Below are 16,667 nucleotides of genomic sequence, written 5' to 3'. Positions count from 1 at the left end.
CAGTCTTCTGCTGGATCACTGCTACAGTTCTGGAGGAGCTGTTGAGGACCGGAAGGAGAGGAGAGCTGCCCAAGACCCTGACTGAGATGTACATCCACTTCCTGGTGGTTCATCTAAAACTGAAGAAGGTCAAGTATGATGGAGGAACTGAGACAGATCCACACTGGAGTCCAGATAACAGGAAGATAATTGAGTCTCTGGGAAAACTGGCTTTTGAGCAGCTGCAGAAAGGAAACCTGATCTTCTATGAATCAGACCTGACAGAGTGTGGCATCGATATCAGAGCAGCCTCAGTGTACTCAGGAGTGTTCACACAGATCTTTAAAGAGGAGAGAGGCCTGTACCAGGACAAGGTGTTCTGTTTCGTCCATCTGAGTGTTCAGGAGTTTCTGGCTGCTCTTCATGTCCATCTGACCTTCATCAACTCTGGAGTCAACCTGATGTCACAACAACAAACAACCTCCAAGAAGAAGAAGAAGAAGAAGACTGAAACAACAGGAGTCAAATCTGCAGAGACAAACCTCTACCAGAGCGCTGTGGATGAGGCCTTACAGAGTCCTAATGGACACCTGGACTTGTTCCTCCGCTTCCTCCTGGGTCTTTCACTGGAGACCAATCAGAACCTCCTACGAGGTCTGATGACACAGACAGGAAGTGACTCACGGTCCAATCAGGAAACAGTCCAGTACATCAAGGAGAAAATTGAAGAGACTCCCTCTGCAGAGAGAAGCATCAACCTGTTCCACTGTCTGAATGAACTGAATGATCGTTCTCTAGTGGAGGAGATCCAACAGTCCCTGAGATCAGGACGTCTCTCCACAGATAAACTGTCTCCTGCTCAGTGGTCGGCTCTGGTCTTCATCTTACTGTCATCAGAAGAAGATCTGGACGAGTTTGACCTGAAGAAATACTCTGCTTCAGAGGAGGCTCTTCTGAGGCTGCTGCTAGTGGTCAAAGCCTCCAACAAAGCTCTGTAAGTGTAGAGATAGTTGGATTTATATATCATTACATAAAAACCCTTTTGTTCTAGCAACAGGTCAGATGTTAAATTCCTTTCTTTCCTCATAATCATCTCTTCAGACTGAGTGGCTGTAACCTCTCAGAGAGAAGCTGTGAAGCTCTGTCCTCAGTCCTCAGCTCCCAGTCCTCTCGTCTGAGACACCTGGACCTGAGTAACAACAACCTGCAGGACTCAGGAGTGAAGCTGCTGTCTGGTGGACTGGAGAGTCCACACTGTAGACTGGAGACTCTCAGGTGAGGATCCATCCAGCTGTTTATCTGATGACACTTGAACACAGAAGCAGGTGTTGACAGAGGGTTCCTGTGTGTTGTTGTGTGTGTTCAGTCTGTCAGGATGTCTGGTCACAGAGGAAGGCTCTGCTTCTCTGGCCTCAGCTCTGAGCTCCAACCCCTCCCATCTGAGAGAGCTGGACCTGAGCTATAATCATCCAGGAGCCTTAGGAGTGGAGCTGCTGTCTGCTGGACTGGAGGATCCAGACTGGAGACTGGACTCTCTCAGGTATGGAGAGGCTGCTGCAGCCACACACACACTGTCTGATAGAGGAGGAGGAGTTGGAACATTTTCTATGACCCCGTTCACACATGATCACAACTGTCTGTCTCAGGTGATCGGTGCATTGATGACATCAGATCACATCACTCAGACCATATCCAGAGGTGGTGTAGGCCAGCGGTCCCCAACCTTTTTATCTCCGCGGACCGGTCACCGGTGGAAAATTTTACCGCGGCCCGGCGGGGGGGGGGTTCTCCTGTTTACATTGCATGTAGGCCTACTGTATTAACAGGACTACACGTTCACATAGCCTAGTTTTCTCTTACGTTTACGTTCTTTGTTACAACTCACCATAATATAGTATCACAATAATATCAGTCATCTGGGGGTGATGCTCCGTCTGTCATCTCGGTTCCTATCTACTCTGTCATCTCGTTTTGCTGCTGAAGCTGCAGAAAACTCCGTTTCACAAACATAATATGTTTGTAATGTAAGCAGGTTTTCCGTGCTTTTGTGGCGATCTCAGGATATTCTGCTTGAATCCAGAACGCAGGGAGATAAGTTTTCTGTGAAGTGATGAAGCGGCAGAGCCGGCCGGGTCCCACACACACATTGCGGAGCTTGGAGCATGTGAATCACCTGTTGCAATGAACCCGTAATTTAAACAGGACTTGTGCTTTTTCTTTTAGAACAGCTTCTTGTTGGAAGGCGTCGGGTCTTCTGTCGTCTCATTATTGAGTTTTTCCCGGCCCGGTGACGTGTGTTGTTCACTCTTTTTTACGTTTGTGCCTGCCTGTCAATTGCACAGCACCAGGAAGATGCACAAACGGAAGTGGCAACATTTTCAAAATAAAACGACCGGAAGTGTGAAATAGACGAAACAAACAATTTCATTTTTTTTTTTTTCATTTTCATTTCATCTTTCTGCGGCCCCGTACCAAATGATCCACGGTACCGGTCCGCGGCCCGGTGGTTGGGGACCACTGGTGTAGGCCACCGTGAAGCTCCACCCACTCCACTGACGTCCTCTGTCTCAGTCTGACTCGTCCCAACACAGTTTATACTGAAATCCTGGAGGGACTGATAATCACGCAATATAGCAGGTTGTAGTCTCCATAAAGTGAACCACAAAACCAAAAACAATTAATTTAATCCAGAGGAGTAGTAGAGAAACAACTCGGTGCTAACCTGTCCATCTGCATATTTTGTGATTTTACAATCACTATCTCCTTGTTCATGGTGTAAATGATTTGAAATGAAAACCTCCGAGCTGCTGACTTCAGGCCGGTCGCTGCCCATTACAACATTTTCAAAGTGTAGTAGTGCAGGAAATATGCTCTGCTGTAAACACGGTGTATTTTTATTTTGTATTTTGCACAAAATTTCCTGTCCTGCATGACCTGCTCTATGCTGATGCACCGTGCTCTGGCGTTCGGCAAAAATAGAAGCTCTGCGTACGTGTTGCGGAGGGCTGCCGGATGCTGGAGCTGTTCCGTAGCAGACCCGTAGTCGGTGGAATCTCACACAGTGATTATAATTTAAACGTAATGTGTCGGAGTGGATCTGCAGCCGTTCGACACTCAGTGGAATTTATCAGTGAGAGTGAAAGTGTGTGTCTCACACTGCAGTGACCTCACATGGAGAAAACACATGATGAAGTGTTTCCTCCTGGTCTCCTCCTGCTCTGTATCATCACTAGATAAAGACTCCAGCTCCTTCTTCTCTGTGCTCAGTGTTCATCCATACATACCAGCCTCCGTGTGAACACAGTGATAAAACAGTGTGTGTGTGTGTGTGTGTGTGTGTGTGTGTGTGTGTGTGTGTGTGTGTGTGTGTGTGTGTGTGTGTGTGTGTGTGTGTGTGTGTGTGTGTGTGTGTGTGTGTGTGTGTGTGTGTGTGAGAGCCATGTAATGTCCATGTGTGCATGCTGACAGAGAAGGTGCTGCTCTGACCCCCCTCCTCCTTTCAGGGTGGAGCCTGCTGGAGTCCCATGGTTGACACCAGGTCTGAGGAAGTGTAAGTCTGTTTTTACTTTGATTCATGGAAACAAAGCAGCACATTCAACCATCTTCACACTGTCACATCACTGACCTCATGAGCATAGGCGCCGATTTATGTTTTTGCCCGTGGGTGCTCAATTATTATTATTTTTTTTTTCTGGTGCTCAAATTAAATGAATGCCACCAAGGTAATGATTGTCTCAAACTGACTTTTATTGCATAGATTGTCACCGACCACAACTAAATACGACACAGTCTGAAGGCAGCAGTAGGCTATTATGCACACTGGCCACAACGTAACACTTTTTTTTCACAACGTAACACTAATTATGTCGCTTGCACGTATAATTAAAGGTAACCTATAGCAACACATAGCCTAAGCAAAAAACACAGTAGCCTATTAATTTACACTCGGCACATTTACAATATCACAGTGTGTATTTTTCAGTACAACCAAGGAAACAATGAAGCTATGTTCATTACATTAATTCGCAAAACACACTTTTGACACAAGACATCTTCAGCTTACTGTTAAGGAAAGGAAAGAAAATTTTGAGTCAGTCACTCACCACTGTCTGCTATTGTCTATTTCCTAAGGAGAAACGTGCTCCTCCTGGCAGCTGTGCGCGTGATAAACTCATCGGCTATAGCATCCAGATTGCGGCTCCTTGTAATGTTTTTGTGACAGTTCAACACCGCAAGGTGATTGAGTCTTCCCTGTCCCATCGTGGCGCGTAGATACGTTTTGAGTCTCCGCAGGCCTGAGAATGACCTCTCTGATGTGCAAGAGGTCACGGGAACAGTGAGTCCAAGTCTGATCAGTTTGGTGAGTTCTGGCAGCAGGGTCCGTAGCGGCTCGCCATGCTCTCCTTTCAGGAAATCCACAGCATCTCGAAATGTTTTTATGCAAACACCCCTCTGTTTGGTTATGTCAATGAACATGTCACGGTGAAGTGTCAGCCTGCCTTCATCCAGATCATCTCCATGAAACTGTGATGCTCCCACAGTCACCTTTTCCCGTCACAAAATCCTCAATACTGCACATGTGTTTGAATGCAGCTTGACTGAACCTGCAATCCAAAGATGAAGTTGCAGTGTCCATCACCTGGTAAAACTGCTGTCTGTAGCCTACATGGCCTCTGGTGACTGGAAACTGTGTGATGGTGCGCCTCCATCATCCAGTCGATGTGGGGTTTTTCTTGGCCTTGGCAGGGCTGGGCTTTCAACGTTAAGGCTATCAGCAGCTGCAGTTGTGTTTTGCCAAAAATCTTCATATCCGTTTTCACGAAGATGCTTGATGTCCTGTCGGAGCATTTCAATGAGTTGGAGAGCTTTCTGTGAATGCAGCTGGCTGTGTTGCAGTGCGCGATTGGCTGTTTCTGCGCGCAGAAAAAACATCAACATCAGCTTCAGTGAAAAAAATGTACTGAACTTCTGCAGGTGCTGAAGTAAACCATTTGCTTTTCCGCCTGCGTCACCTTTATCTTCTGAAGACAAGTTGTCAAGAAACTCCAGTAGTGCGCTGTAATTTGAATAAATTGACTGCAGCGAAGCAGCTCTTACTGTCCAGCGCGTTGGGTACAAAGGGCGCAGAGACGGCCCGTCTGCGCTTTGGAAATGCTGAAACCAAGCCAGTCGTTTTGGGGAGTTGCGTATCAGCGTTATGAGGTCACGAATGAGTGACATGAAGTTCCGACACTCGGAAATGTTATGGGCAACATCCTGCACCACCAAGTTCATCACATGTCCCATACAGTGGGACGCACGTAAAGTGCTCGAGGCTCCAGTTCTTTTACGCGTGCCTGCAGACCATTTCGAATCCCTGACATATTCGATGTGCCGTCGTAACACTGACCTCAGTGTTGTTGTCACAGTTTTTGACAGGCAGGGAGAGTCTCAGCAGTACATCCTTAAACAGGTTGAAAAGTGCATCCCCTGTTGTGCTAGCTGTCTGGTAAAATCCTATGAAAAGTTCCTCTATTTCCAGACATTCAGTAACAACACGGAAGCACACAGACACCTGTTCCTTGACTGTGATGTCCGCGGTCTCATCCATGATTATGGAGAAAAACTCTGCACGCTTTATCTCCTCTTTAAGTGTTCGTAGGACATCATGTGCAAATAGTTCAGTCATTTCATTGAGAATGTCATGAGAAAGCCACTTAGACTCATTACGAGCGAGCCAGGACTGTAGTTCTGGGATGTCTTGTGCACGCAAGTTGAGCAGCTGTCTAAAGTTTGACTCTGTGTCCACATGACCCCTAAGGGCTAGTCCTTGACATGCCAAATATTGGACAGAAGAAAAAATACTTAACAACGCAGTTCGTGCTTCAGCCATTTGCTTTTGCTTGGCGGCAGAGAGAGCATTTGCAACATTAACTCCGGCATTAGCAGCACTTGTGATGCTAGCAGCAGCTCGATGGACATTTGAATTCTCGTGGCAGCGAAATCTTTCTATTGCTTTGCCCCAGCTGCAAAAGCCATCTTTCACAAAAGCCTTGTAAGAATCCATCTCATGTCCTCCTGTACATGGTAACGGGGCATGCATTTTGTCGGCAGCAGAGCACACTTCACAGAACACTTTGTTATTTAATGCGTCATATGTAATCCACGGGAATTTTGTTTTCCAGCTGGCCTGGTACTTTCGTCCCTGATGACACTTTCTGCTGTCCCTTTCACCGCCGCTGATGCTGCTACCGTCGCCCCCGCCGCCGCCGCTGCTACCGCCGCCGCCACCGCCGCTGCTGCTGCTACCGCCGCCGCCGCCATCGCCGCCGCTGCCGCTGCTGCCGCTGCTGCTGCTGCTACCGCCGCCACCGCTGCTGGGGGCATTGGTGGTTGTAGACGCAGTTCCACTTAGTTTTCTTATAACAAACTTGTCCATTTTTACCCGCCGATACGCAGCCAACCTTCACATTTTGCTGTGTGTGTGTACGTGAAGGCCTCTTGTTTAGCCGCAGCCAAATCCGATCATCCGATTGGTTACGTGATTACGCTAACGTGTACACGCACAGAGCTGCAATGATTTTAATTGGATAATACGATTTAAGTACATGCAGTTCATTTTAAAGATACAGTTTCACCACAAGTTTCAATCATTCACTCTTTTTATTTTATTTTTTATTTTTATTTTTTTGATCGACCATCCCGATTGGCCAGTGGGTGCTCAGCGTTGCCAGTGGGTGCTCGAGCACCGGAGCACCCACGGGATCGGCGCCTATGCTCATGAGTCTTCATCAAACTGTCAATAACTGATCACATGATCAATAACTGCAGCTGTGTCTTGTTCTCTCCATCAGATTCCTGTCCACTCACAATCGACACAAACACAGTGAACACATGGATCAAACTGTCTGACAACAACAGGAAGGCGACGAGTGTAGAGAAGGATCAGTCATATCCTGATCATCCAGACAGATTTGACCGGTGGCGTCAGCTGCTGTGTTCAACTGGTCTGACTGGTCGCTGCTACTGGGAGGTCGAGTGGAGCGGATGGGTTGAAATATCAGTGAGTTACAGAGGAATCAGAAGGAAAGGAGACAGTGATGACTGTATTTTTGGACGGAACGATCAGTCCTGGAGTCTGATCTGCTTTGATGATAGTTACTACGTCTGTCACAATAACAGAGAGACACATATCATCACCTCCTCCTCCTCCTCTGTCTCTAACAGAGTAGCAGTGTATGTGGACTGTCCTGCTGGCTCTCTGTCCTTCTACAGAGTCTCCTCTGACTCACTGATCCACATCTACACCTTCAACACCACCTTCACTCAACCTCTTTATCCTGGATTTGGACTCTACTGGTCCAATTCTGTTTCCTCAGTGTCTCTGTGTTGAGTGAATCAGAGTCTCCTCCTGTCACAGAAACCATCTCACTGTTGAACAGACAGTTCAGTCTCTACATGTCTGTCTCTGTCTCTCACTCACGTTTTCACATTCATGGATTAAATCAGTTGATGTTTTAAACTCTTCTCAGTGATTCTTGTAAACTTCTTCCTCTTCTTTTAAAGATGGAAGCGTCGATTATTACAGGATAAAACCATATTAACTTTTACTTTGGTAAGACACTGATGTTCCTGTCTTTTCACAATAAAAGCATCAATCTCAGTGTTTTGTGTTTCGGAATGTGAGGACGACTGAGCTGATTCAGTTCAGACTAAAGCCGATCAGATCTAAGATCAATCACCAGTATATTCTTCAGAATATTCATTAGCGGCTTTTCACCTGTTTCTACTGATTTTATATTAAACTCTGTCACTCCACTGACACCATTAGTCTCCTCCCTCCTTCTGCTTCCAAGGGCGCTAAGTTTGAGCTCAGTCTGCTAGCAGCCCGTCTTCCACACACACATCTCGCAGTAACAGTCTTCACACGAGAAACACAATGACACAAAAACACGGAGCGAACCACAATAAAATAACCTTTCACAAGTTTCAACACATGATACTACATGTAAATAGTTTGTATGCATGTTTTACCAACTCTGCAGCAACGTGAGCATGTTGTTTTGCTGAGACGGGAGCAGCTGGAGGTCGTTCCATAGCATCCCTATTGGATTCAGGTCTGGGCTCTGACTGGGCCACACCCAAATTTGAATTTTCTGTTTGTTGATGATGGATGGATGATGCCAAACTGTCCAGGCCCGAGCAAAGCCCCAAACCATGATGCTCCGTCCACTGTACTTCACCTTTGAAATGATGTTTACATGCTGATATGCAGCGCCATTTTTACACCATACGTACAAAAATTACAAAAAGAAAAAAATTTATTAATTTAAAAAAATACAAAAAAGTCCACAGAACATTTCCCCATTAGAAAGCAAAGCAATTCAAGGAGAAAACTAGGAAATTCCAAAGTGTTCACATACTTTTTATTGCAACTGTATATCTTTGTCAAAATAAGATGATCTGACATAGTGCTGCGGGTGGGTGCTGTTTGCAGTTTATAGTGCTGCGGCAGTGAAGACAGCTGAGTAGGGGAGTTTGTCGTGTTGATCAGTCCTGTATCAAGAGGAGAGCCCAGAAACCTCCTTTAGGTAGCGAGGGACCGGGGAGTAGCCGTGCCTCATCTCTGCTCCAGTCCAGCGTGCTCCAGCGGCCGCCTCAGCCTCACGTGGTCGCGACGAACGGCTCCCCGCCTGCCAACTGAGCAGCCCGACTCTCCAGGTGTATCCCCATCATCACCAGGCCGGGGGAGGATAAGTCATTGGTCTTAATTATCTGCATATCAACTACCTGTATGTTGTCCTGTTAGTTAATGTCTGTGTCAATATTATTTTGTTTTAATAAAAGGCTTTTAATGTACTGATGTAACTGTGCCAGCGGTCTCCTTTTAGGGCAGCTTACTGTCCGTGCAGCACTCCACCTCCCCCTAGTGACAGAAGTGGGGTTTGACCCGCATATGTTTGTAGTGGTCCCTATGGAGCCAGTGTGATTTCTAGCTCCCCTTGTGTGCAGTGTTCCAGTTCAGTTGCTGTGCAGTGGTTCCTGTGTGCACTGCAGTGTCTCTTTTTGTAGTGTGTGAACTGCTTGTTTGCAGTGTTGGTGTTGCCCATGGTGGAGTACCTGCCTGGCCTGCTGGAGCTGCCCTTGCATTCATTCAAAATAAAGTTTTGTCTATTTCCATACTTACCTGTCTGCGGTGGGTGCTCTCTTGCCTCTATGGGGCTCGAAAGGGTGATGTCATGGGGTGGTGAAACGGCAATGCATTGTGGGCTTTGCGGGAATTTCGAAAGTGGTTGTAGTGGAGTGTCCATGGTAGAGTTTCCTCGGTAGAGACTTTTCAGTAGTGTTTTTCTTTTTTGTTCCGGTGAGATGGTGCAGACTTGTTGTGTGATTAGCTGCCACAATCGTTGGCATGATCACATCGGCAAAAAGCTTGATGGGCTAAGATTTTTTCCATTTCCTGCTTGGAAACCAGCCAAGGACCTCGGGTCTCAGAGCTGACCAGAGCTGACCAAGAGGCGTTGAATGGCTTGGATAGCTGCCGTCAAAACGACCAAACCTTACTTTCTCCTCCATCACACAACAAATGTTGGTGTGCTCACAACATTTTCACACCGGTTATTTATCATAAAAACTTGTTAAAGCAGAAGTAAGTGGTCCGGTCGTTTTCGCTAATGCTGCGTTCCAGTCAGGCTTTTGAAATCGTAAATTACAGCTTCAAGTCACAACTTACGACTTTGTAGCGTTCTAGGCAACCCACTCGTGTTTTTCCGACCTGTTTTACCGGTGCTGGTCCTGGTCCTTTCTCTCTCGCTCTGTCCTGCGGTCTCTACCGTGAGTTCCCATGGCAACGTAAACTGTTGCCAGTAAGAATGGTGATTACGGCCCACAATGCATCACGGAATCACATGACCTTTCGAGCCCTATTAATATCTTCAGGATGGGGCGTTAAACAGGTCTCAGCAGGATTCCTTGGGTGTGTGTGTGTGTGTGTGTGTGTGTGTGTGTGTGTGTGTGTGTGTGTGTGTGTGTGTGTGTATATGTTGTGGAGTGTGTAGTGTATTATCCAGATGAACTTTTTGCTCTAATATCTTATATAATCACCATGTATTATGTTCTTCTTTGTATGTGTGCCCTGTTTTAGAACTGAAGGGAAGTGTGAGTTGGTGCTTTACTTCATGGACATGTTTTGCTTAGAAGTAAACGAATCGAAGGCAGATGTTGTAAGAGAGATAGACGCACATACATTTACAGATATATAAAGATGTTCCATAAGATGTTTAGTAACAGTGATAGATGAAACAGAGAAGAGTGACCCTTGTGAAATGTATCCTGGATGTGTGTTCTGTTAATCACATGTTTCCTGTGAGAGTCTTAACTAAGTTGATTAGCTTCATCTGGAAGATGAATGTAAAGTCGTAAAATTACATAGATCCTGCCTCATTTTCATGAACATAGAATATGAACTGTGTATGTTATTGCCTAATATGGAAAGCCACATCTTTATGTTGGGAGAAGGTGGAGTTTTATCTGTTAGAGCTGCAACAGTTGTTCAATCAACATTTTTCAAGCAGAAATTTTCCGCCTCAAGATTTCCTTGTTTTCTCTGTTTGATTTGACTGTAAACTGAATATTTTTGTCTCTTTGGTTGTTGCTGTGACAAAACAAGACATTTGAAGACGTGGCCTCAGACTGAGAGGAACTTGAACGCATCATTTGTCTGTATTTTGTGACATTTGATGGAGCAGACGATGAATGGATGGACAGAGACAATAAGTGTCAGTGGCAGCTGGAGAGTGTTTTTCTCTCTTTGAGTTTCCAGTGTGAGTGAAATGACTGAATGTTGTGATAGTGGAGCTGTGAGGTGAAATAAGTCTTGGCCCAGTTGTTGTGTGTGTAATAATCAGCTGTAGCTTGTTTGATCCAGTGGTTTTCTACAGGGACGCTGTCCACACAGAGACTGTGTCACATCAGCTCAGTGGATCTCAGTCCTTGTGTGTGTCAGTGGATGGAAACAGTGGTCCATGGATCATGTTGCTGGGCTGCAGCTTCATGACGCCATCTAGTGGACTGATAGTAGAAGTACAGCAGCTGATGGCAGCTTCCTCTTCCTCACTGCTGTGTGACTGCATTCAACTGACACTGATATGAAGCAGAGGAGAAGAGCCAATCAGTGGAGGAGCAGCTGGAGACATGATGGACATGTGAGCTGCTGTGCAGATGAATGATGTGTATTTCCTCTGCAGGTGAAGCTACAAAGTGTGTGTGGCCCTTCAGAAAACAGACAAATGCTGTGTTTGTTACTGCTTTGTAACTTCAAACTCACAGTTGGATTCCTCACTTGTGTAAACTTGTGTATATTATATTTTATTTTTAATCATGGGTTTAAATGTTGCTGCCATGTGCAATTTATTGTAGTATATCATTTTATAGAACATGATATACTGCGCATGTATTTTGTGTGCAATATTGTGAAGGTTATGAATCTAATTTAGTCTGTGATCTATATTATTGTTTGTAATATTTTATTTGTATAGATGTTTTGTGGTGCATTGTTCTTTTGGTCCTATACTGGATAGTTTGGTTCCGCCTGCCTTTGATTTACGGGGGACTAAAGATGTAGTTCCTTCTCTGGCTTGCAGTGACATGAGTTGGGCATGTAAGTTTAGCTGTGCATTAACAGCCTCAGTGTTTTGTTGTATCTGTGTCTTTTTTATGAAGAACGAACCTTTGTAACCCACAACACCCACAGCCCTGACACGCTACCTGCTCATGAGCAGGGTTACACTTGTTTAGATTATCAACTGAGAGAGAGAAATGGAGCAAAGAGCAGTAGAGCAGCCGGTTAGTCCAGGTAAGACCACGTCCTCATGTCCAACAGCTGACTAACTTTCATAGTTTCACCTTGAACCAGCAGTTGTGACGCAGTTTTTGTTCTCATGTGAAGGTAATGTGAACCGTTTTATTATTTTCCTCATTAACACCCTTCGTTACCTGACTTCTCTCCCCTTCCACTTATGGTTGTGTTGTTGTAGTGTTATTATAAGCTGAGTCAGAGCTGTAACTGCAAAGTCTGGACTGACAGAAACCTGTCCACCATGTTTGTGTGGTATTTTCATGCCCACAAACACTCTGGGTTATCGATCATTGGACACAAATCATCAGTATTGTGGTGAAGAATCTTTTAGAGCTGCAACAGTTGTTCAATCAATATTTTTCAAGCAGAAATGTTCAGTTTTCAGCCTCAAAAACTAAAGATTTCCTTGTTTTCTCTGTTTGATTCGACTGTAAACTGAATATTTTTGTCTCTTTGATTGTTGCTGTGACAAAACGAGACATTTAAAGACCTGGATGTATTATATTATCTGTCTTATAATAGATCCATGTTGAAGACGTGGCCTCAGACTGAGAGGAACTTGAACGCATCATTAGTCTGTATTTTGTGACATTTGATGGAGCAGACGATGAATGGATGGACAGAGACAATAAGTGTCAGTAGCAGCTGGAGAGTGAGTTTGAGGCTTTGAGTTTCCAGTGTGAGTGAAATGAGTGAATGTTGTGATAGTGGAGCTGTGAGGTGAAATAAGTCTCGGCCCAGTTGTTGTGTGTGTAATAATCAGCTGTAGCTTGTTTGATCCAGTGGTTTTCTACAGGGACGCTGTCCACACAGAGACTGTGTCACATCAACTCAGTGGATCTCAGTCCTTGTGTGTGTCAGTGGATGGAAACAGTGATCCATGGATCATGTTGCTGGGCTGCAGCTTCATGACGCCATCTAGTGGACTGATAGTAGAAGTACAGCAGCTGATGGCAGCTTCCTCTTCCTCACTGCTGTGTGACTGCATTCAACTGACACTGATATGAAGCAGAGAAGAAGAGCCAATCAGTGGAGGAGCAGCTGGAGACATGATGGACATGTGAGCTGCTGTGCAGATGAATGATGTGTGTTTCCTCTGCAGGTGAAGCTACAAAGTGTGTGTGGCCCTTCAGAAAACAGACAAATGCTGTGTTTGTTACTGCTTTGTAACTTCAAACTCACAGAAGAACGAACCTTTGTAACCCACAACACCCACAGCCCTGACACGCTACCTGCTCATGAGCAGGGTTACACCTGTTTAGATTATCAACTGAGAGAGTGAAATGGAGCAAAGAGCAGTAGAGCAGCCGGTTAGTCCAGGTAAGACCACGTCCTCATGTCCAACAGCTGACTAACTTTCATAGTTTCACCTTGAACCAGCAGTTGTGACGCAGTTTTTGTTCTCGTGTGAAGGTAATGTGAACCGTTTTATTATTTTCCTCATTAACACCCTTCGTTACCTGACTTCTCTCCCCTTCAACTTATGGTTGTGTTGTTGTAGTGTTATTATAAGCTGAGTCAGAGCTGTAACTGCAAAGTCTGGACTGACAGAAACCTGTCCACCATGTTTGTGTGGTATTTTCATGCCCACAAACACTCTGGGTTATCGATCATTGGACACAAATCATCAATATTGTGGTGAAGAATCTTTTAGAGCTGCAACAGTTGTTCAATCAATATTTTTCAAGCAGAAATTTTCAGTTTTCAGCCTCAAAAACTAAAGATTTCCTTGTTTTCTCTGTTTGATTAGACTGTAAACTGAATATTTTTGTCTCTTTGATTGTTGCTGTGACAAAACGAGACATTTGAAGACGTGGCCTCAGACTGAGAGGAACTTGAACGCATCATTTGTCTGTATTTTGTGACATTTGATGGAGCAGACGATGAATGGATGGACAGAGACAATAAGTGTCAGTGGCAGCTGGAGAGTGTTTTTCTCTCTTTGAATTTCCAGTGTGAGTGAAATGAGTGAATGTTGTGATAGTGGAGCTGTGAGGTGAAATAAGTCTTGGCCCAGTTGTTGTGTGTGTAATAATCAGCTGTAGCTTGTTTGATCCAGTGGTTTTCTACAGGGACGCTGTCCACACAGAGACTGTGTCACATCAACTCAGTGGATCTCAGTCCTTGTGTGTGTCAGTGGATGGAAACAGCGGTCCATGGATCATGTTGCTGGGCTGCAGCTTCATGACGCCATCTAGTGGACTGATAGTAGAAGTACAGCAGCTGATGGCAGCTTCCTCTTCCTCACTGCTGTGTGACTGCATTCAACTGACACTGATATGAAGCAGAGGAGAAGAGCCAATCAGTGGAGGAGCAGCTGGAGACATGATGGACATGTGAGCTGCTGTGCAGATGAATGATGTGTGTTTCCTCTGCAGGTGAAGCTACAAAGTGTGTGTGAGCTGATGTGGATGTGAGCTCAGCAGCATGGATCAGTGTGAGGACAGAGAGGAGGGAGCCCCTCCCTCTAAAACCAAGAGCCAGACCACAGGTCAAAGGTCAGACGAGCATCTCTAACTGTCCATGACTCAGATCACTGCTCCATCATTATTCCCACTCAAAGCTCTGTGTGTGTTGTGTTTAAGGCCAAAGCAGCAGCACAAGCCACAGTCTGCTGGACCTGGACCTGGACCTGGACCTGGACCTGGACCTGGACCCGGACCTGGACCTGGACCTGGATCCAGTGATGAGTCCATTGGTCGTCGTCTTTTTAACATGAAGCAAGCTTTATTTGAAAGGTCAGAATTTAAAACAATCAGAAAGACTTTTCTCCCTAAAAGTCAGTTGTTGTGTTTATTAAAAGCTTATAGATATTTTTCATCATCAGTTTTTCTCCAACATGCACATTTATCAGTTGTGTTGTTGTTTCAGGATCCAGCAGCAGAGACCAGACTCTCCTGAACCCAGCTGTCTGTCTTTAAAGAGCAACATGTCAAAGGACTTTTACATTACCTTTAAAGGAGGATGTGGATCAGCTGATCAGATGTAAGACAAAACTAAATTCATTTTAAGTGTTGGAGCTATTTATTTATTGTTAGTATTTAGTGCTGTTTAGTGAGTATTTAGTTTTGGTTATTCTCAATCAATTTATTTGATTTCATTTCATTATGATTAGATTTATATTAGTATTCTAGTTTATTATTTGTTTACTTTAGGTGTTTGTTTATTATTTGTGTTTTGTTTCATTTGGGCACAGTAGAAGGGCACCTGAAGTTATATAGGTAGGCTGTCAGTCAGTACGTTTACATGCAGACCTTAATCGAGCTATGCTCAAAATTCGATTTTGGCGTCAAGTCGGACTTCTGTCCTTGTCTCAATATACATGCAACTGAGAAAACCTAATAACTGACGGGGTCCATCGCCCCCTCAAGCGGCGTCACCCGTCGTTTCAGCAGGTTAATACGCCCCCTGTCCTGTTGACTTCTGTCACCTCGTAAAAAACTGGATATAAACAACTTATAAGCTTCATAATAAATTCTCAACTGCAGTTCCCGACCAGACGCACCAGTCTGAGAATAGGATACGGGCTTCCTCTCTTCCCCTCTCTCTCTCTCTCTCTCTCTTTCTTTTAAAAAAAACACTCTTGCTGGTCGCACTGTGTGAAATGCATTGAATCCGCGCTGATGTTGGGTTTTTTTCTTTACTTTGCCAGGTTCAGGCGGCTTCTCTGCTCCACTTGGTGCCGTCTCTACTGTTGTGGAGCAGCACACATGCATTGTCCAGTTATACTCCGACTAAGGTGTATACATGACGGAGAAAATCGAATTCCAATCGCATTATCTGGGTGTCTTAATCGGAGTTCTCAACTCCGATTTCAGTCGGACTAAGGTGTTTACATGCACTTCAGTTGTCCAGTTAGTCGGATTGAGGCAATAATTCGGTTTTTTCAAGTGTCATGTAAACGTACTGAGTGAGGGACCAGCATGCACCTGGGTGGGCAAATGTTTTTTTACCGGAGCGGGAGAGGCAGAGGAATTTTCTTTGTTCTTTGTTTGCTCGCTTTTTGGTTAAATAAACCACGATTTTTGTTGAAACTGGACATTTGTTTGGACATTATGTTTTTCCCATCCGCGTACACCACAACCCATGGTGCAACAGTGGCCCTTTGATTAGTATAATTTAAAGTTTGATTTGATACTTTTATTTGTTTGACAATCGGCTACTACATTAAGTTTCTGTTGAACGTTCTTTCTGTGGAGTCAAATTTCAATGATTCTCAGACACACATTGTCCAGCTGCAGTAAAGAGTCCCTGCCTGAACATCCACATGTTAATATTCAGTGATGCTCAGAGTGCAGCCCAGTAGCAACAGGAAATATGTCAACACCATCTACTTCAAACAAGATGTAACCACTGGGTTAAAATTATCATTTCATTTACATTAAATGTTCATGGTCTTGTTTCCACCTGGTAGAAGGAACATGGTGATGTTGCTGCATCAATACTCAGGTACAGATAGAAACTTCAACTCTATAGAATCAATCCACAGAACAAAACTAACGGTAAAAAAATGTCATCATCGTGGTTTAATCTACAGGGAAAAAGTCAAGGATTGTTTTAGGTATCAAGGTTCATGTTTTTTGTGTTAATTTTTTTGAAAACCTTGAACTATGTAACATAAATTGTGTTGTTGTTTCAGGATCCAGCAGCAGAGACCAGACTCTCCTGAACCCAGCTGTCTGTCTTTAAAGAGCGACGTCTCAAACAAGCGACTCATTGACTTTAAAGGAGGACGTGGATCAGCTGATCAGATGTAAGACAAAACTAAATTCATTTTAAGTGTTGGAGCTATTTATTTATTGTTAGTATTTAGTGCTGTTTAGTTTAGTATTTTGTTTAGTGGGTATTTAGT

At 44.6% G+C, this 16,667-nt stretch overlaps 2 protein-coding genes across 2 annotated transcripts in view; both read left to right on the top strand.

The window, feature by feature from the left end:
• The first annotated feature begins 440 nt into the window (after positions 1-440).
• On the top strand, positions 441-1,381 carry LOC146975375 (NLR family CARD domain-containing protein 3-like). Its single transcript, XM_085796618.1, has 2 exons — positions 441-973; positions 1,081-1,381. Exons 1-2 carry the CDS (start codon positions 441-443, stop codon positions 1,256-1,258), a joined length of 711 nt encoding a protein of 236 aa, XP_085652744.1. The 3' UTR covers positions 1,259-1,381.
• The window catches only part of LOC146975373 (neoverrucotoxin subunit alpha-like), an 81,696-nt gene continuing 66,310 nt past the window's right edge, over positions 1,282-16,667 (top strand). Inside the window, exons 1-4 of the mRNA XM_085796617.1 lie at positions 1,282-1,304; positions 1,346-1,519; positions 3,483-3,529; positions 6,813-7,351. Coding sequence (XP_085652743.1) covers positions 1,282-1,304; positions 1,346-1,519; positions 3,483-3,529; positions 6,813-7,351 — 783 coding nt within the window. The remainder of the gene's footprint in view (positions 1,305-1,345; positions 1,520-3,482; positions 3,530-6,812; positions 7,352-16,667) is intronic.

This window comes from Trachurus japonicus, chromosome 13, assembly GCF_045865225.1.
Source record: "Trachurus japonicus isolate A0001 chromosome 13, Traja_1.0".
In the NCBI taxonomy this organism is placed as follows: Eukaryota; Metazoa; Chordata; class Actinopteri; order Carangiformes; family Carangidae; genus Trachurus; species Trachurus japonicus.
This window is presented reverse-complemented; position numbering and strand designations above follow the sequence as displayed.

Excerpts from the sequence above, each read along its gene's own strand:
- LOC146975375 (XM_085796618.1), top strand. The coding sequence starts at position 441 with ATGTCACAACAACAAACAACCTCCAAGAAGAAGAAGAAGAAGAAGACT. Across the intron at positions 974-1,080 it reads AAAGCCTCCAACAAAGCTCT|ACTGAGTGGCTGTAACCTCT; the intron begins GTAAGTGTAGAG and ends TCATCTCTTCAG.